The sequence below is a fragment of the Perognathus longimembris genome, chromosome 12 (genome assembly GCF_023159225.1).
Source record: "Perognathus longimembris pacificus isolate PPM17 chromosome 12, ASM2315922v1, whole genome shotgun sequence".
NCBI classification, from domain to species: domain Eukaryota; kingdom Metazoa; phylum Chordata; class Mammalia; order Rodentia; family Heteromyidae; genus Perognathus; species Perognathus longimembris.
Genome location: NC_063172.1, coordinates 25,315,222 through 25,337,237, shown reverse-complemented (window position 1 = coordinate 25,337,237; position 22,016 = coordinate 25,315,222). Strand labels below are relative to the sequence as shown.

General features: G+C 37.5%; 1 protein-coding gene across 2 annotated transcripts in view; it reads left to right on the top strand.

The window, feature by feature from the left end:
• Positions 1 to 2,820: 2,820 nt before the first annotated feature.
• Positions 2,821 to 22,016, top strand: part of Zfpm2 (zinc finger protein, FOG family member 2) — a 423,581-nt gene continuing 404,385 nt past the window's right edge. The window contains exon 1 of one of the 2 annotated variants that reach the window (XM_048358457.1): positions 2,821 to 3,141. In XM_048358457.1, coding sequence (XP_048214414.1) covers positions 3,102 to 3,141 — 40 coding nt within the window. In that variant the 5' untranslated portion in view covers positions 2,821 to 3,101. The remainder of the gene's footprint in view (positions 3,142 to 22,016) is intronic. The other variant, XM_048358459.1, reaches the window with a different exon arrangement.

The window sequence follows — 22,016 nt, the reverse complement described above, 5'->3', positions numbered from 1 at the left end:
TCATTTTTAAGAAAATGAGAAATTATTTTGTGTGGTTGCTTAGCCATTTGCACATTTCTAGTTAAGTGGTAATTTGTGATACACAGGATATTACTTGTGAATTGTGGTTTTCAGTATCACAGACACATTTGTTGCTGTGGTTTTGCAGTATCGTTCACTAGTACTTTTTTCAATTGTGGTTTCCATAATCATTGTTTGACAGTCATTTAGCAGTGGTTTGTAGCTGTCTTATCCATTTGAATACAGATAATTGCTTATAGGTTTTGCTATCTTTTTATTTTATATCCTTGGTGAGCTAAACTAGAAAAAAGAAAAATCAACCTTAAATACCATGAAATTCAAAATATGGTAGTATCTGCTCTACTTTATTCATACTGACTATAATTAATAAGTATTCATAAGTTTAGATAAAGTAAGGTACTATTACTGATCATGTATACTAGTTATTTTATCACTATTGCCTTAAATTTCCTGACTTTATTCTATTAAGCTTTTCAAGGGAATAGTTAGCTTCGATTTGTTTCTCTTTTGCTTTGCATGTTTAACCATTTCAAATGCCAAAAGAAACACTCACTTATGTTATTTTTAATTCCAGAGGGCATTCCTTTTGGGTGACATAAAAAGTCTGCTAATTCTGTAAAAGATCTCTGAAAAGCCATAAAGTACAATGCATCTGATTCCAAGCACACTAATTTAACTGTAATGAATTGAAAATGATGGAGGTAAAAATCTGTAGTTCTGTTTGCTTATTCATTACACAGCACAAGCACAAATAACCCTGCTTTTCATAGTACTTAGGACCTTAATTTGTTGGTTCTTCAGGGGAGAGCCTTTGTCATTTACTGTGCTGTTCACTGCAGAGACCCCTGAACGGTTTTCTTACAGCATCATATGGTAATAGTACTAATGGTAATGTAATAAAATTCACAATTGGTCTTCAGCTTTCTATTAAGATTCTCTCAGCCAAACCTTTTACCAAACACCTCTTTACACCTTCCAGAAGATATCCTGATGGAATAATAAATGCTCCTGATTAAGGGGTGCCTTCTACCCAGGGAGCATCCTGCATTATGCTCAATCAGCCCATGCTCTTAGCTGACCCCCCAGACCCTTTTAGAGTATCATTTGAGTGGGGTTCACACTAATGCTAGCTAACTAAACAAAAGAGGACATCATTTCCCATTAGAAGCATGATTTCCCAAGTTCCTGGGGGGAAATGCCAGCAGTATCTGGGGGATACATGTTAACTGCGATCAAATTTATTAGTAAATACTAATTACATAAATCAGCCGCTTCTCCAGCCCCTTCATTGGAAGAAGTCCCTTTCAGTCCACCTGGGACAGTATATTTAATATTCAGTGTGTGTGAAACTGTAAGAAACTGTGCTAACCCCACACAGCTTCACTTGACCAAAATTATAACTATGCAAATCATCTCAACTCTGTTCTCCTTTTTGCCTTGAAGTTTCCAACATCCTAACATACATGTTCACTGAAGAAGAAAGAAACAAAACTTTAGAAACTGAAGAACCATGAAACAGTTATTGGGTCTTACCTGTTTGGGGAAAATAACGGCAAGATCAAATCTTTTATTAGCTGTTCGGTGCTCCCCTGTGGCAGAAGAACTCGGAAATAAAGGTCAGGGGGGCCAGGGGCCAGATGGGTAGCCTGAACTTCCACAGACTTCCTTTAAAAAGAATAGTTACTGCTCTCGTCCTAGATGATAATTCCCACCTACAGGTAATTGACTTAGCTAACGGTCTTTCTGATGTCAGAAAAATATCTGCCAGTCTCTCAATTCTGGAATTTTACTGTTTCCAATGGAGACTAGAGAGGAGAAAGAGTACTCTGAGGACTCAGCTCAGCACCCAGTCCACGCGGGGCGGAGCAGGGGTTGGTGGAAGCCCTCGCGGCAGTCTCCAGGGACTCCTGAGAGCCACGAAATGGTCTCCCGGGAGCCTGGGCAGATGAGAGGGCTTAACTGGCCTGAAGACACACAGTTGGCATTTGTGATCAGCTGGCACTAGTGGAGGACTTTGCCAGTGGCCTAACCTTCCTGCCAAGAAGCTTCAAGGGCGGGAGCGGGAGGGGGAGTGGGGGGGGGGAGCAGGGGCTTTGGGGAGAAGGGTCGGCTAAACTGGAAGCACAAAGTTTATAGAGAGACTGAGATTTCTTTGTGCCCTATTTCTTGGGCGAGGCACGAGAGGGGGAGAGAGTTGGGGGGGGGGGTCCATCAGAGGAGGCTGTTGAAAGAAGTTGCTGGAAAGAGTGGGTAGGGAGGGGTGCCCCGGGGCAAGGACCCAACATTGACGCGGTGGCAACTGCACCAGGTGGCCCTCCCTCCAAGCCCCACATCTCCTTCCCGACTCCCACCCCCTCCGTCCCCACCCCAGCCACGCCGCGATCCCCTGCACTCCTCCCGACCCAGGCCAGGGCCCCAGTTTGCATCCGGACTGGCTTTGGACGCAGCCAATCCTCCTCTGGCTGATGGCATAGTCTCCCCTCCCCACGGCCCCGGCGCGCCCCTCCCTCGCGTGCCTCGCCACCTCCCGCGGCAGAACGCGAGCGGCGCGGCCCGGAGCGGCGGCGGCGGCGCCCGAGTATCTGCCCCGCACGCCGGGGACCGGGGAAGCCGACGCGCGCCTCCTCCCGCCCCTCCGCCCCCTCGCAGCCCCTCTTTCCCGGGCGCCCCTTTCCTTCCCTCCCTCCTTCTCTTCTTCTTCTTTTTATTTTTTTTCCTTTCGTCCCCTCCTCTCTTTCCCCTTTCTCTCCTGCTGACCGTTCGCTCCCACATTCCCCATTCTCTCTCCCCACCCCAACCCCGGCGCGCTCCCCCTGGCCCCCTCCCCTCCCCTCCGCCGCACTCACGCGGGCCCCCCACTCTCGTCTTCTCATTCGCTTGCTCATCTCCAAACGTGGATCTGCGGTTCCCCGAGGAGCCCAGCGCCCGGATCCCGCGCGCCCCGAGCATCTGGAGTCCGGCCGGCGGCGGCCCGAGCCTGGCCAGCAGCGGCGGCAGCGGCGGCGGCGGCGGGAGCCCCGGGAGCCAGAGCCGGGACCGCGGGCACCGCGGGAGCCCCAGCGCCAGCGGCCGCCGCCGCGATGTCCAGGCGAAAGCAGAGCAAACCCCGGCAGATCAAACGTAAGTTTGCGCGCGGGGCCCCGAGTTGGTGGGATTATTTCTGAGGAGAGGGGCGCACGCCGTGGGAAGGGAGGGGGGGGTTGCTCGTGGGAGGAAAAAAAAAAAATCCGTTTTTCGTCCTTTGGATTTGTCCAAACTTTGCCTGAGCAATCCAAGGGATAACTAGACAGACAGACAGACACGCTGAGGGACGGACGCCCTTGCGCCAAGCAAGAAGCTCTAACACTTGGAGGGACAGACAGACAAGACAGACAGACAGATGGACCGGCACCCAAGAGCCAAGCAAGAGGGAAGCTAGGATGCAAAACCATTCCTGGATCGTGAAGGCTCTACACCCCAATATTTCCTTTTTTTTAAAATGCATATTTATTTATTTGTCATTCGGAGCCCGTCGCACGCTGCGCGTCCCCGTTGCTGGCTGGCGGAGCCCGGTTAGACAGCCCCACTTCTGTAGAGTCTTCCTCATCTTCTGGTCCTTATTGTCGCGACCGACGGGCTCCGGTCCCGGGGAGCCCCTCTTCCTGGTACCCCCAAATCACAGAAGTTCTCGGGCGAGCCGGTGGCGACCTCCTGGCACCGCAGATAACTTCCCCAGGCGGCGCGAAATCAGTGTCCTGGGCGGTGCCAGGGCCACGCCAAACCCGAAGTGAAACAAAAAGTAGGTGTAAAAAGTTTCGCGCCCCACCACTGGCTGCCGTGCGCCTCCGCCCTGCGGACCCGGGGCTGAGCAGGCAGCGCCCAGCCGCCTGGTGCCCCGGGTCCCGCTCGCCACCCCTGCGACCCCCGGCCCAGCGGGGTCCGGTGGGTGTCAGGCCCAGGGGCCGCAGTCCCTCCCCGGACTCCTGGGCGTCTCAGGGAAGAGCAGAGCGCAGAATCCCAGTGCCCTGAGGTCCCTGAGGAGCCACGGGGGACCCTGCGGCCCAAACACACCTGCCTGGCACATGCACTCACAGACATCAGCTAGGTCAACTTCTCTTGGCTGGGGAAAAATTCCTCCCACCCTGTTTTTTATAGGCCTGCGAACTGTCTTCAATGCTTTGGCCGAAAAGAAGAAGGGGAAAAAAAACCACCCTGTTAGGTTTTGTTTTGTTTTGTTTTCCTGGAACCCTGTGATGTTTGTTTCCTCATAGAGTTTATATAGAGTCCAGCAACTAGTGTGAAACTAATTATAATGTAATTCCGGACTAAGGTGTTAGCAATAATTCCCTCCATGCTTGATTATTGATCACACTCATCCCCCACTCCCCCCCCCCCCCACACACACCCAAAAGTTTAAAAAATTCCATTTGGTGTAAGTTGAAAATACAGTTTATCAACCAACTTGTCCTTGAAATGAGGGCCAGCTTATATACAATTTACTACAGTTACTTATTCGCGCGCGTGTGTGTGTGTGTGTGTGTGTGTGTGTGTACATAAATAATCCCTGCCTCTCAGACATGACTTTCTGGCTTTTCTTTAGGGCATTTCTTTCCTTGAACTTTAGTTTCCAGCCTAGGCAACTTACTTGCTATAGCAAGTTATTGAACTTCACTTTGGGCTGAAACAGTTTTAATCAAGTAGCATTATTATTCTTGAAGACTTTTTTTGAGTGATTATTAATGGTTTCAGTCAATTGACTTCTACATTTTAGCAATAATTTGATCAGATCCTTCTATATTAATACCACACTTTATGGTGCAAAACAAAGCTTACTGAAAGATATTATTATAAACATTATTAAATATAATTGCTTTTTAGTTCACGGCTGCCACCTAGGTTGTTAATAAATAATTAATATTAATTGATTGTATGGCACAAAGACCATCTGATTCTACTTGGGAATACTTTGTTATCTTCTCAATTAGCTACATTAATTTTTTTCTTTCCTTCTATGTCCACCTCATATAATTGAAGATTAAAGCATTGGAACTAATTACTGATGGTATTCTTGTGTTATAGGTCATAAAATATTTTACTGGCTTATTTGAATGCTGTGATTTATTAACTATCAAAAACTCCCGAAAGTTTTCTTATATCACTATAGGTGTTCACAGTGGCCATTGCCTCATGATGTATGTATACGTGTATACTGTAATGTGAATACATTTTCAGCTTTTATTAGATTCAGTTTAGGAATACAGTGATCATCTATGCAAATATGGGCACCCCTCTTCTTATTAGGGAAAATGCAAAGTTAAAGGTTAAGTGTTAACTCACAGCTTTAGGGGAGGAGATATTTAAATGTAGTTTCAACAGCTCAAAAGCCATTTTGGTTAGTTACAAACTGTTGATGTTTGTGGCCTTTAGATTTGCAGGGAGCGAAGTTTGTCTTGATATTCAGTCATTGCTGTAATAGTTCTCCCTCTAATTTCAGAAGTACACGATTTTGTAGTACAAATAACTGTTACTTTTGTGATTCCAGATCAAATATCAGCTTTGGAAAATAATCAGAAAGATGGTGCTCTGTGAAGCAATACCATTTGACGTTGTAGTTCATAACTACATTTTAAACTTGGAAATGTCCAGGATTTGAAAAGAAAGCCTTGGCATTGCTGATAAAACATACCCAATTTAGAGCAACTATGACAAGCAAAAAGTCAGCTTATACCAGAAACTCTGAAGACAGTCAATTTAAAGGACAAAAAGGTTGTTGGGCACAGTTTTTTTTCTCTCTTTTACTGCATACAGTTCCTTGCTATCTAAAATTGTGATTTATGCAGTATTTTAATATTTTGCTTATTCTTTCCCCTTGGGTGCTCTCCGGGCAGCGATAAAAAGGCGACGCTGAAAGAGCACCATTAATTTGCTATGATGACTGGCCAGATAAGAAGAGATAATAGGAAAGATAAGCAGAGAAGATATACCATCAGAAACCCGATTATTACCATTAAAATTCCAGCCCAGCAATCTGCAGAAGCCTGATAATTCCTTCTCCGTTTCCACCACTTTGGATGATAAGGCAAAAAATAGTCACTCAGTGCTCCTTGATTAGACTGCCTGGATTTCCTGATAATACAGTGATAAATTATGTATTTTGCCCCCATGTTTTGTCCCAAAATTCAGATTTTTTTTCTCCCTACTCCAAGACTATATTTTCTGCCTTCCCCTTCAAAAGCTTTCTCTCATAAGCTATTATTGTAATCCTGGTTTGATAAAAAGCCCTGATAGGACAGGAGGTGTTTGGTGTGGAGCTGTATCATGCTATCAGCCCATCTCCCCTGCACAGCTGCTTGCTGTTGTTGTTTTAGCCTTATCACCTCCTGCCAATATGCCAATAAATTGCCCAGATTGTTCTCCATTCTGGGACTGCACTGCAAAATTTATGACAGAAAAGATGACTTCCCCCCACTTCCCCCTTTTTACCAATGCTTCTCTTTATGATTAGGAAATGTGAGTGTACAGTTTTATTGCTATTTTCTTCTCCAAGCTGTTGTTTCTAGTCATGTGTTCACTACCCTGGCTGTTCTGCAACTTCTATCAAACCTAAACATATTTACTTAGAGGTTCAGGAAAAAGTGGACATCATATATATATATTTTTCTTTTTCTTTCTTTTCTGTTTTCTTTTGCAAATCAGTGTCAGTCTCTGCTCCCTGGTAGCTAATGCAGAGGTTGCAGAGGAAGGAAGGGTACTCAAATAATTATTCTTTTTATTTTTCATATACAATGAATAAGACATACTCTCTAAATAACCACTGTAGTTTTTATAAAACTTTTAGGTAGTTCAGTGTTTTCAATCTCGGAGAATTAAATGTTCAGTCTAGACCAGGTGCCCAGTAATTTATAGTAAAATAGGAAAGACAAAAAAGAAGGTTGAATTAAAAGGCAGACCATTTCTTTTTCTTGGAAAGTGAAGCAGAGATTGAGAATTAATAGAAATGTTGAAAGCAAAATCTCCTGTGTTAAGAATAATCTTGTAAGTAGTTCAGTACAGAGGTTTTTGGCTAAGTTGGAATCTGTTCACATTGACTAAATTACCTTTTTGTTATTTGTAGTGATCTCCCAATTTCAGCTTGTACAAGCACCTAACTTACACATTTAATGGTTTAGGCTAGTTTTTAAGGAGTGGAGTAGATGGTAGGAGATAATTTACTTATAAAATGATTACTGTTCTAAAATTAAAACATTAAACATTAAATTTATTATTTAACATTTGTCAGGAGAATGACCCCACTAGAATCATTTCTAGAACCTTAAAATTATGCAATGTGAAGAAGCAAATGTGGCCTATTTTTCATTGTTCTATTTTTCTACTACTTTTCTACGGTAGAGTTTTTAACATGCTTCTTTAATTAATATTGGTCCATAAATTGAGGGTTAACTATCTGCTCTACTATAGTTAATATTATTTAGAAGAGGGTTTGAAAATGCTATACACATTTGGAAATAGCCTGATCATTCTTACACAGTTAGGATGGATGTCATGGTTTTCACCTGTTTTTGCTTTGAGATAAATTACTAATTTCTTCTGAATTTTAGAGATATTTATATACACTATTAAAATAACATTTTCTCTTTGTTTTATAATATGATCTGTATTGAGAATTTAACTTTTTATAGTTTTTCCTGGGAAACATTTTGGAAAATCTGCTTTACCCTGACCACAAGTAAAGAAATATGTATTATGTGTATTGCTTATAAAATTAATAAATGAAAATGGTACTCACTGCTTGTAAGATGACTTAAAATTAATTCCTTTATTTAAAATAAAATGATATCAATGCATATATATTTTTAGAAAAAATCTAGAAATAATTATTTAACAGAATAAAATAGATAAATGTTAATTTGGCTGATTTAGTAAAACTGATGTTTCAAAGTTAAAGAATGTGGAAAACTTTACATTTAATGACCATTAATCATGAAGTCAGGTTTTTTGAAGTTTTAAGAAATTAACAATGCAAATACAAATGAACCAGCACTTCCATCATTGGTTACACTTTAGGGCTTAAACTTGGCAATGTGACTTGAAATTAATAGAAGAACTCTTACATTTTCCACTTCTGCTAACTTTCCAAGTAGTTCCTTTGTTAAAATTAGGGAGCCAAAAGAGCCACAAAGCTTAATGTCATATAGTATAATATTTTAAGTGAACAATTTGAATTTTCTGTAAATTTGAGGCAGAGATCTTACAAGTCATATAATTACATCTGGCCAACTACAAATGTAAGCATCTCTTTGGATTTTGGAGGAGAATCTATCTCTCTGAAGAGATCAATGGTCATTTTGGACACTAAAATAAGTATTTGTAAATTTAATTTTATTCCCAGGGTTTTAAAACATAGAGAGAAAGCATGTAGACTGCATAAGTAGGTGCTATGAAGTTGCAAAGGAAGGCACTGATCTGGTCTTGCTTTTCCATTCTGGTAGTTATGTTTTTCTTATATGTTTAAGGATTAATACAAAGATTGATGTGTTGATGTGATTTTTTTTGGAGAAATTAATCGATACACTGATTATATAAACTGTGTAGCTTGTATTTACATCGTCATTATTAGAGGCCATTGAGTTAGCTTAGTATTCTAGTTAAGGTACTCATCTTGTTTGTGAGCTAGCCAAGACCCTATTCATACGTGCTGCTGAAGACTCTAAGAGCTAATTAGTTCTTCTTTCAAATAATTTTTATGAAATTCATGTAACTGCGAATGGGCCACTTCCCACTGGTTATTACCACTGTACAAAGTTCAGAGAAAACAAGACTGTAGCTAACATGTTGACTAAAATAAAGTATTTAAGACTAGATTTGTGGGTTTTTGAATGGAAGATTTTATTCTTCCTCACAAATAAGGCAAATCAACAACGAACTGGTCATTTACATTTCAGTCCCATCCTAAAGGTATTAAATGAATAAACTAACTTTATTCATTTTCCATTCTGCAGTTTAATTTCACACTTCAAGGAAATACCTTCCCAAATGAACTTTCCTTCAAAATAACTATGTATACCAAGTTTTAAACGAAATGCTCTTATTTAGAGGGATTTTTTTTATGTTAGGCTAAACTCTGTGAGGAATCTAAAACTGTGTGAAAGTAAATACTTTTCAAGAAAAGCTTCCTTTTCTAGATAGAATCTGTGCTCACTAAACAGAGTGAGTGGCTCTGTGAACTGGAATTCTTACCCTCTAAGGAATATATTCCTTGGATGGTTTGTGAATTTCCCAATTCCAAATGCATTTCAGAATACTGCAGATGGTTTTGAAATTTGGTCTAATTCAGCGCCTGCCACTGTGTGAAATTATCAGCTCATTCTCTCTCCAAATGAATAGAAGCAGAAATCAGTTACTTCAGTAGCCAGAGAATGTGTTTCCAACATAGATAAAGGGGTAAGTACATATCACTCAATAAAGTGACATGTATAAAAACTGAAATGCAATTAAATTAATAAACTCAGATATTATTCAGCATTCTAGAAAGAACTATCTCCTTTAAAGGTATTAGCATAAAGATAGCACATTTGTTTATTATGCTTCCAAATCAGCTCCTAGTATCTCTGCCACAGGTAACAATTGACTTTTCAGGCTTCAAGTTAATAGCCTTGTCTCTTGCTTGTAGGGATCAATATTAGTATTAATTAATCACCATTATCGGCAGTAGGATCTGGTTCTATTTGTTGTTACATCAGCAAAATATCAATATAGAAAGTGGACTCTCTGATCGTCATGGCAACTTCATCTCTTGGGTCAAAGAAAGTTTATCTTATCTGTGCATGGAGAGTGGCAAACTGTTTAGGGATCTAGTTTGAACTCTAAGAACATTGATTTAGTTTTTGTTTGTGAATAGAGGCTGAATTCCAATCACAAGGGATAGGTAAGATTTAAATATTAAAGCCAAGAGGCTTGCCTAAGAGAGTGTCATACCAAGGCTGTGTTTTTGAGGTGAAAAAAAGGTAGAGACAAGTCAAGATTATTTAAAGCTTTAATAATTTCTGATTTTGACAAATACTTCTGAAAAATGAATGTATGGTAATTAATAAGTATTATAGTATGACACAAGTGTTCACAATTGAAAATAAAAGACATTCTTTTCTCTTTCATCTTGTCTTTTCTGGTTTCTCATTATAATAATACTCTGCATATAGCAAAAGTGCCTTGAAGAACCAGTTTTGCCTTACGATATGTCCCTTGTCTAAAGCAAGAGTTTTGCCATGAATTTTCAAGTCTGAGGAAGGAATTAACCTGGGGATATTTTAATATTAACAAATATTCATTTCTAGATAAGCTTGAAGGATAAATGTCTTTGAAAATAGTTTAAAATGATGATATAGGACTACAAGTCTCCACAGTCAGGAAATAAAACACGTGCTATTTTGTTGATAATCTTAACAATTTGCTGATCACTTAAAAGGAGCATATATAAAGACACATAGTTGAAATTTATCATTAAAAAATGTTGAACCACAGAGTAAACAGAGTAAAGAAAATGCCACCTGAGGTAACTACCCTCAAGATTGCAGGCACAAAACAATGGGAAGTGTTGGTGTTTGGAGAAATTATATGTACATGCTATAATTGTGCAGACTTTAAAAATGAATGTTTAGTGCTCAATACCTATACATAATAACACATACTTATTCTTTCCAAGCACTGCTCATTCAAAGCTTAAAGTCAATGCTTCTTATAGCCTACATGTGATGTTTAATATTCAGTTAACATTCTATGCATGTATAGGAAGAAATGTGCTTCAAAAGAGGGAACAGTTAAATGTTTAACTAAAGTAGATTCTAATTTCATCTGGGCTTTTGCCAATGACTGCTTGGTTTTATTTATTTTGAAAGTGCTCCCCCTTGAATTGCTGAAACATGTTGAATGAATGGTTATTAGTCTGATTTGTTTATGTACATGATTTTGTTTTGGTAATGCCATCATTACCATGAGCAATTTATAAATATTTGTAATATCATAACTTATTCCTACGCTACCACAAAACTTTATAATTTTAGAAACCTGCACAAAAGAGAATAAGAGAGAAGTTGTGAACTATAGTTGTCAACTATATATTATTGCATATGGAAGATTTCTTATAAGTTGACAGATATTTTTCCAAACTTAGGGCCTGAATGCTGTTCCTGAGCATTTAAAAAAAAACTTTTTTTTTTTTTTTTTTGTGCTCAAGACTAGCACTCAACTACTTGAACCACAACTCCACTTCTGGCTTTTTGGTGGTTAATTGGGGATAAGAATCTCACAGATGTTCTTGCCTGGGCTGACTTCTAATCTCAATCCTCAGTACTCAACCTCTGAAGTAGCTAGAACTAAAGGCAAGAGCTACTGTTGAACAGCTCTAAATTTCTTGTTATAAAATTTACAAAAAATCTGGAAAAAGAGCTAATTACTAAATTTAGGTTTAGAAGTAAATTTGTTCTTGTATCCTACTAGTAAATTTTTACTTTTAATTTTTTAACTATATTTCCTTTAGGGATGCTGAATAATGTGAATGAATAATAGTGTTTTCTCACTATGGTATTCTCTGAAATTAGAGAAACTATGATGAACTGGGTTTAGAATAATAAAAAATAGGGAATTTGCAAGTTTTTATACTTGAAGGCTGAAATCCTCTTGAGTTGTGTAGAAAACAGCTAAGAATCTTATACTTTGAAGATAATTAACAACAAAATAATTCATTTACATAACAATTAAATAATAAAGTTCATATTTTTAGGTCCCTCTTGCTCAGTAAATGATTCTCAAATTGGAAAAGGAACCTTAAGTCTTGTAATATTGTATTATATTGTATAATTGTATTATATTGTATAATGAAAAATATATGATTATTGAAAATTAGCTGATGAAGTTTGTGTCACAGATTGATTTATTTTCTGTAATGGAGTGAACTCTGGGCCTCACATCCTAGACTAATTTTAGCTCATCTGGTTCACAAAATATTTAAATACGTCTTTTTTCATTTCTTACAATTATGCAAAAGGAATTTTTTCATATTACTAGTGTTTGTTTAGTTTCCAATATAGTATCTCTACAATATAAAACGCCTTATAGTAGTAAGCTTTCTTTTTCAGTGTGAGTGTGTCAAAGACATTTGTGTTTTTAATAAAGCCATGTTATTTAAGTTTAAAACTGAATTCAGTGAAAGACATTTGGAATAATAATTTTCTTACTGCATCCCAATTGTTTTCATAGCCTGCATTTTTAGCCATGTAAATATCACTGCAGTCCTATGTGGTACCATATAGTCTATACTTATGATGAAAGTATGAATTTTGTGATGAGATTCTTTGGGTACATTTTATGCTACTATAAAAAACGTTTCAAAATACGTTGCATTTCAGTAAATATGCGATTGAATATATAAGTGAATATATAAGAAATAGAAATCTTATATTTATTGAAAGATTGTTTTCATTTTAAGGAACATCTAAAAGTTCAGGTAATTGCCCCTAGAAGACAAACAAAGATGAATTTTAGGCACAATGGACAGTTCATATGTTAATGTACAGAACTTACCTCCACAAAATAGGTTTATATTTGACTCTTCTCACTTTTGTGTAGGAATTTGGGAAATGTTTATTGATTAAATGAGACATTACATAATCTCTCCTAATTGTCTCCTTGTTTAAGTAGTTGATACACAGGGACATATTAAGGAATGGAATTAAGAACAGATTTGACAACATTATTGAATTTTTTTTCCTCCAATACAGTGCAATTGGATAAAAAGACTTTTTAATGTTCTGAGTTATCTTTATTTGGGATGATAGATTCTTAGTCTGCCCTGTACACTCAGCTCAGGTTGTCTTTCTCTTCTTGGAATGACATTCTCTAATTCTCATTTTGATAGCCTCTCTGCCACATTGACATCAAAATAAGGGCATTTTCCTGTAATGTTTTCCTTGTACATAAGTACTCTTGTATATTTTGGAAATCCTGGGTCTTCCATCAGCCAGTAGAGACTTGGTGTACAGGAGAGACTGAGCAATGTGGGACTGCTGTAAATCCGAAATTTTCAAGAGTTCATTTGCAAATATATTAGGCAGCTGCTAAAAATATCACCCACTTCTGAACAATGTGCATCTTGCACAAACAGGCGCATATTTGCCATCAAGTTGCTTAAGCTTCTGAAGTCAGGGCTACAACTGGGTCAGATGATAAGATGAGCACAACAGAGAAACGAAGAGAGCGTCTGATAAAACCTGATTGATTGATGTCTGGCTTCCCCACCAGCACAGGCAGTTGACAGTTAGTTTGGGATCAGATGATTTGGCTTTTGCGATAGAAGATGGGGCCTGGTAGGCAAGCCTGAAGGACAAAAAGGTCGGTTTCTGTGTAGTGTCAAGTAATGTTGAGCTCCCACAAGGTGGGACATTATTAATATTTAATTTTTTGTTTGTTTTTTAAGCTCAGTCCTAACATTTGATAGTCATTTTAAAGGCATGAAGATTCAGTCTACACACAGAATTGTATGGCCCTCCTCTCTTTCCTATGTGATGTAGTATTTTTTTTTCACTGTTCATGTCATAAAGGGTGAGAGCAAACATTTACTTGATAACTAAGGTGTATTTTATATGGCACTTTATAGAGTGCCTCTGTGTATATTTAATTTTATTATACTTTTATGAGTTAAAGTGTTACAAAATACTATAGGACTTAAAATTCCCAGTTTAATATTGAAAATACTTTATGGATATGTATAGGTTACCAGAGAAGAAACATTACTGTATAAATTAATTTAGGATAACACCTCTATCTAGGTGTTTGAGCAATACAGAATCTGAGTAGCTTAGGTTAAAGTATGTTGGTACACAATACAGACATGTCAAAGTTTGAAGAAACCTTCATTGATACAGTGGAGCAATTTTATGTACAGGATTCTGGTTAACGAATGATTGTGCTGTCATTTTCTGAACTTTAACCTTGTGGCTGATAATGAGATTATTAGAAGGTTAACTTGTTTTTCAGTCATAGAAATGCTCACAACTTGAAACATTAAAATCACCCTAAAGATAGTATCTTACTACAGAATATCATTATGCAAAAGTTTTAAGTTGTTAACGTAACTAATAGGGACGAAGGGAGGCAGGAAAGAAAGGAAGCATAAACCATAATAGCTAGTTTTAAAGTACAGTGTTTTCCAGAGTTATCCATGAATATTACCGTGAATGTTTCAGAAACTGAAATTTGGAAAGTTTAGCTTTGAATTTTAGATTTAAGCTAGTTTGATGACTTCTAGAAATTCCAATATATTACTTTTCTGAGTTGGGTTAGATCTCAAGGGCAGTTTGGTCTCAGCTAATACAGTATGCACAATAGTAGCAATATAAGTTTTGTAAGGTGTGGTATTGTTGATAGGATAAGTGGAGTAGTGTATGAAAGTTTTTGTGTCTATCCCTGAAGGAGTACTCACATTGATCAGTGAAGTTACTTAGTAATACTTCTGAGGAAAGTGAGGTAAGAAAGTGATTTGGTTTCTTCTAGATGTATCAAAGTAGAATAAAATAATTTATCCATCTACCTATCCACCTGTCATCTATCTGTTTGTCTGTCTCTATCACCTAAGTACATTTCATGCATACAAAACATGGGAGAAAAAACATGGCAAATGGGAGAAATGTTATATCATAAAAATAGTTGCTATCCTTCCTCCTTATATAGGAGGTAGCAGTGAGATCCTTGACCAGCTAGAGTGAAATGTACAATTTCTCTTCCCATTTGCTATCCTGATCCTTGTAAACTCACTTGCATTACTGCATTTTATCCTTGTGTTTTTCTTTCTGTTCCTTAATTCTATCAAAATGTCCTTCCTGGAATGTTCCCTTCTTAAATCGTCTTGTATGTAACTTCTTCTTACCATACACATCTCCATTCACCTGTCCTCTCTTTAGAATTTATTCTCTTGGCCCTCACCAAGTTTAGTTTTTTTTTTTTCCCTCTACACACATTAATTTACTCTCTTATCTGTCATTGTAATTTCTTATTTGTATTTCACTGATATTTACCTGCAATCACCTCATTGTATATTTGTTGGTGTGTGTGTGTATGTGTGTGTGTTGTGTGTGTGTGTGTGTGTGTGTGTGTGTGTGTGTGTGTGTGTGTGTGTGTGCTGGTACAGGAGCTTAACTCAGGGCCTGGGCCTGTCCTTTAGCTTATTTACTTGAGGTTGGCACTCTACTACCTGAACCACGACTCCATTTCCAAGTTTTTTTTCTGCTTAATTAGGGATCGCAGTCTCATAGGCTTTCCTGTCCCAGATTGGCTGCAAACAGTGATCCGAAGATATCAGCCTTCTGAGTAGCTAGAACTACAGTCTTGAGCCACCTGTGCCTGGCTTTTTTTACTTATTAATTAGATGAATTTCCATTAGAGTCTTAATTGAGATGACATTGAACCTGTTCTCACTCTTCTGGCCCTCTAATTACTTAGAAGGATACATCACATACAGCAGCAGATGCTTAGTAGTAGCCAAATGAATAAACAATGGCTTTAATTCTCCATCATTTCTTAAAGTATGTCTCTTAATATATTGCCCTCTCCTAAGATCATGCTGTAAATTTAAATTAAGTTAAAAACTTTTATTTTTTTCATTGACTGCTCATTAAACAAACATATGGTAGGTCCTGTACTGTGTGAAGCTATGGGAAGTGGTGCATACAAAAAATAAGGAGTCAATTTTAGGCTCTTCTCTCAAGTGGCACATCAAGTAGTGAAGGAAAATGGCATAGTTGTGCTATGATATGTGGTGATAAATGGACATACAAGGTAATATGGGAACAGAAATACCCAGGTGAATTAGGATAAGCCTCTAGTATGGAGTCCTAATTTAGTTGAGTTTTGAAGGATGAATAGGAGGTCTAATCATTGCCAGATCCTAAAAGAATCATTAGTTTGGCCAAGAGCAGGAAGACATTAAGAAGTATATTATTTTCAAGATCCATAGAGTATTTCTAGCCAGAGATTAAATAATTTATCTTGAGAAGAGTCTTGGGAAAGATTTTTAACGGGTTTTGTGTGCCATAATGAAAACCCTGGAATCATCCTTCAGGTAAGACTTTGAAAGCAGAGTTGGAAAATAAAGTTGAATTTGCAAGTCTTGAATTCGTTTGGCAATTACATGACCTCACCAAATTACGTATTGGAAATTTCAGAGGACAAGGAACCTGTGAACAGACAACAGGCTTTGGTTAAGTTTGATTTTTATTAAATTTAACATTTATTGTTATTTTGATTTCAACTTTAGCCCTCCTGTGTGACTGGAACTATATATATATATATATATATATATATATATATATAATAGCATTGTAGGTGATGCCTAAAATAACTAATCACTCAGTGTTTTCACTACTTTACTATGAATATTTTATTGAGGCTAGACAGCAGATGCAAAAATAAATGAACAGAGCAGTATCTTTTTAATTGAATCTTTTTTTTTTTTTTGCTTAACTCGTGAGATTGTATTTGGTAGAGGCCCCCGATTCATTCGTATGCATTAACTTGGTTGTATAATCAACTATGGAGAAGAATGAATGTTCCTTACCAAGTGGGCAGAGCCGTTGTTAGTCCATTTGCCAATTCTCTGAACCTCCTTCCTGTGAAAGATACTTTGGCAGTTCCTAACTATTAAAACTGCACATATATTCTTTGACCAAACAATTTCATATGTCCTGTAGAAGCTCACCTATGTGTGTTCATTGCAACATGGCCTATTTGAATACCAAAAATACCTTAGAAATCATATAAATATCCATTTACAGATAGTTTTTTAAAAAGGGAAAAAAAACAGTTGCTATAGGACTAAGATTGTGTGTCAAGGGGTAGAGTTCCTGCATAAAAAATGCAAGCTATTTGGGTCAAACCCTACTACTGTCTCCAAAATCGTTGTTATGATTATCATATAGTACTAAATGTAATTATAAGTATTTAAAAAGAGAGGATAGGTGAAATAAAATTATAATTAAGTTCATATGTTAGAAAGGATCAAAGAAACGTATCCATGTTGATACAGAAGTCTCTCAGAGACACAATTTTTTAAGCCAGTATAATAAGTCTCAACATGTATTTTGTTTTAAAAGGAACAAAAATATAGGTAGATACCTGTTTATTTTTCATGAAATATGTCTGCAAAAATGTACAAGTAATTATTCTTGTTTTTCTCTAGGAGTTAGATGTGGGACCTTGAGGTAGCACATAAGCATCCTCTTCTATAGCCTGTATTTTACTTTTAAACTAATTATACTTTTAAATAGTTAGAGATTAATACTAACAAGAATAATAAAAAGAACTAAAAGTCATCTATTGGAAAGTATATATGATATTTTTATACCACTAGTAGTTCTTTTGCAGAGTCAGAAGTACAGGGACAGAAAAAAATATGATGTATATTGCTAGAATAACTAAATTTTAAATTACTTATCTTCCCCTTGGTTGGTAGTTGAGAAGATAAAATGCTTCTAGGGAATATAATGCAAAGTATTTGATAAAATTTCAATATTTGTCTAACTCAGGCAGTAACATAGGAGAGCTATAATGATACGTTTTTCTGTAATAGTTACTAAGCTTATAGCATATGCCAACAGTGAGCTCTCTAGTGGAGATTAAACTCAGTTTTACTTTAGAAAACGAAGTAGCACAGTGAAAAAGATCTTAAATACATTGCCTTCACATTTTTCTATTCTCAGCATAGGTCATAGTTATGTTATTAACCTCAGATTAATAGCATATGATCGTTTGGTTTTAGATAAAAAATCTGTACGATCCGATGTACAAATCGAGGCCCTGTTATAGGAAAAGAAGTTTATCCCTGTGACGTTGCCTGTCACAAATTCAGAAATTTTATTGTGTTCAGCCCCAAACCCTTTTTCTTTTACCTATATCAAATGTTTTACTTTGCCAAGTGATATTAAGATGTCTTCCCTTTTTATCTACGTGATTATATGCAGACATATTTTACATTTTGTTTTGGGCCAAATATTTTACTCCTTTCATTTTATTTTATTTTTTACACTCTTTTAAAGAATTTTTATCCTTGAAAATCTTCCCAGCTGTCTATGAGTTCTTGTGGTAAGTCACAGCAGCAAATGCAGGAAGTGAAGCAGTGCCTGGTTTAGGCTGAAGCTACAAGTGTTAGTGAGATGTCAGGAAGATACCCTGTGGAGAATGGGAAGGTGGGCACTCATAAATGACACCCCAAACATCCTCTGATAATAGACACTGAGGTCAAAGAAAATAAAATATGTGGACTCCATGTCTAGAAGTCATTAAAGAGGTAGACATAAAAGTTAGGATAGAAATAATGTTTGGAGCAGAAAGAAAGTATAATCTGAAAACAAATGATATACTTCTCTTGTTTGCTGGTTAATTGGAGATAAGGATCTCATATATTTTACTGCCCAGGCTGGCTTTGAACCATGATCCTAGCCTTTTGCCTCCTGAGTAGCTGGGATTATAAGTGTGAGCCTCCCCACCCTCCACCCCATTTATACGTACATAGGTCTCAACAGTCAGTTTCATTCATTTTTTTTCCCTCTGTAGATTCTGAACAATCCAGGTACTGGAAGATTTTATTGTTTTTGTATCTGATATTTGTAGAGGCTACTATACTGCCTCCAGTCAGTCAGTGACATTCTGTGATGGCTCTATGCAAATAGGGAACTAATTGGCAAAAATCAAACTTGAATTGGTCTCCTGATGTATGTCATGACATCAAGAATTTGAGCTACCATATGTTCTGTTAATGTGCTAGCCATCAGCTGTTGAAAAGCTACAAGTGGTTTTCTTGATGATAAAGTTAGTGGTTGGTACTGAAATAGACCGACTGAAAGGCCTACTAGAATAGATGACAGAAGATGATTGGCTTAGAACTACAGAGCCCTGAAGACTATACCAACATGATTCTTGATGTTAGTTGAAACTATGTTAGTTTCATAGTTGAACATAGTTGAAACTATGTTCTTGATGTTAGTATGAAACTATGGATTGCATGGCCATACATGCAGTGTTCTGATCAAATTGCCTGCTACCCCTCCTGGACACACTGGGGAATCTTGTTAGCTCAGAGATCAGAATATCCAAAGCACTGCCTTTGCAAGATATCTACTTGAAAATGAGGGGTCAGATATTATCTCCTTCCTTCCTTCCTTCCTTCCTTCCTTCCTTCCTTCCTTCCTTCCTTCCTTCCTTCCTTCCTTCCTTCCTTCCTTCCTACCTTCCTTTCTTTTTTTGCGGGTGGTGGGGCTTGAACTCTAGGCCTGGGTGCTGTCCCTGACCTCTTCATCTCAAGGCTAGTGTTGTACCACTTGAGCCACAGCACCACTTCCCACATTTTCTTTAAGACCCAAAGTGCCATGGTTGCCTGTAAGACGAAACTTAAATAAAGTTGGGTATTTAACATTTTATGTGGAATTGGCTTGCACGTACATTTCAGCACAGAGGAAGTATGTTATGTTTGTGAAGTGCAAAGTCTTCATCAGTTTAGATAATAGCTTCTTTGTATGGTGTTGAGAGGGTGACTTAGTCTATGACCCAGTTTCCTCAGTTTATCAAACAGTTTTTACATGAGCCAGTACATGCAAGCAACTTAAACAGTGAAAGGAATGAATTAATAAGACTTTTCTATATTCTTAGCATTTTTGAGGTTAAATGCATCGAAGGAGAGTATCCCAGTGTAGTAGTAAATATCCTCAGGTATCTGAAAGATACATTAAAGTTTGGGGGTTTGTATATTTTAATTGTCAAATACTTGAATGGGTTATTTTATTTTTTGTAAATATATTTTTCTATTTGCAGTGTTTTATTTGAAAGATTTTGCTATATAAACCTGTGAATAATTTTTCCCAGGCTACTTAAATTCACGTTTTTGATAGATATTATATTGCCAATGCAGAACTCTATTTTGAGCTTCACTGGGAAATGCTTTATTAAAAAAAAAACCAGATTGATAGTAAACTGTATAGAAAGTATGCTATCTATACTCATAATAGGTATATAGAACTATAAATTAAAATTTGTACAAATGAATAAACCTGTTGCAGATAACTTCAATTTTTATATTAAATAATGCATCTTTGGTTCCATTGGTAATACAGAGGTGCTTTTGAGTATAATTATTATTACCAGAAATAGCAAGTAGTAAGGTTTTTTTTTTCTTTTGTTTTGCTCTCCCAGACAGTTGTGGAATTAACATGTGAAATTTACTGAGAAAGATCCTGAGTGATATCAGAAAAGGTCATCAAAGAAGCCAGTTGGTTGAAGTGCATTTGGATGACCTGAACACATACTTGTTGTGTCTCTAAATCCCAGACATACTTTATTAGGACAATCCAGCTGGTTTGCTATTTCTATCTCCTCATTATCAACACGTTATGGTATGGCCTCTTCCCCTCACTTCCAGTGCTAAGAATTTGGCAGGGACATCATGTTAGCAAGTCAGAGTCTGGGGGTGGGGAGCCAGAAACAGCTTCACCCTGCATTGGAGTGAGAAAAACATGTTTCTCAGCATTTTGCTCTTGGACGCGGGACATTTTTTCCTTTCTTTGTGAAGATTTTGAAGAAATAAAACAAAATTCCTTTATAGAAATATTCTTAAGAACAATTCCGTCAATTCCAATACACATGGTTATACAGATGTAGAACCTTTTGTTAACCTCAAAATCCCTAGAACCTTCCATTTTCTCCCCATTTCCATTTTCTTCCATTTTCTAGCCTTTCTATGTTTCTCAATGTTATAGAAACTCAAAAAAAGTGAATAAAAGGCAAAGTATTGTCTCTTGGTTTTCATTTATACTTTACCTGGCAAAAAAGCAATTCAATATATCATGTAAAATGTTACATTTTTGTGGCAAATCAATTCTCAGCTAATATAAGAACATAATGTGGACCAACATGATGTTTTTCTGTCCACTATTCACATTACAATACGAAGCTGGGAGCTGGGGTGGAGGAGGTTGCCTGGTGATGGTGACTCACCCCTGTAATCCCAGCTACTCAGGAGGCTGTGTTCTGAAGATCTTGATCCAAAGCCAGCCAGGAAAGCCCCTGAGACTCTAATCTCCAACTACCAAAAAGCTGAAAGAGCTGTGGCTTAAGTGATAGAGCACTAGACTTGAGCAAAAACTTCAGGGACAGCACCCAGGTCCTGAGTTCAAGCACCTCTTCCCCTTTCACACAAAGAAATGAAAAAAGAAAGGAAAAAGATTAAGTAAAAAGCAATCAGATTGGAGACTCCTTTGACTGCTATATTACTTTGCATTTGGTGAATGAGTGAGTGAAATTTATGGCTTCACAGAAATACAGAGTCTCAAAAATCTAGTTGTGGGCTGGGGATATGGCCTAGTGGCAAAGAGTGCTTGTCTCCTATACATGAGGCCCTGGGTTCAATTCCCCAGCACCATATAAACAGAAAATAGCCAGAAGTGGCGCTGTGGCTCAAGTGGCAGAGTGGTAGCCTCTGAGCAAAAAAATAAAAAAGAAGCCAGGGACAGTGCTCAGGCCCTGAGTCCAAGCCCCAGGACTGGCAAAAATAAATAAATAAATAAACTAAAACTTATAAAAAATCCATTAAAAATCTAGTTGTAAAGTATCTTTCATTGTACTTGTGTATATAATTATGTGTGCTACAAATTCAGTTATCTTGAATCTTTTTTTCTACAAAGAAATCTCTTTAAATTAGCTTTCAGTGTGATAAATCATGGTAGATTCTGCATATTGTTTAAATGTTAAAATTTATCTGAGTGAAATTAGTAATCATATTTTCTTTACAAATACCAGGAATTATGCTTTTAAAACCACATAAAGATTTTTAATGTTATTCTTACATTATTATAAAAACCGAGATATAAATGGCTTGGAATGTGGCTTAGTGGTACAGTGTTTGCTGAGCATGCATGAAGCCCTGGGTTTGATTCTTCAGTATCACATAAATAGAAAAAGCCAGGATTGGCGCTGTGGCTCAA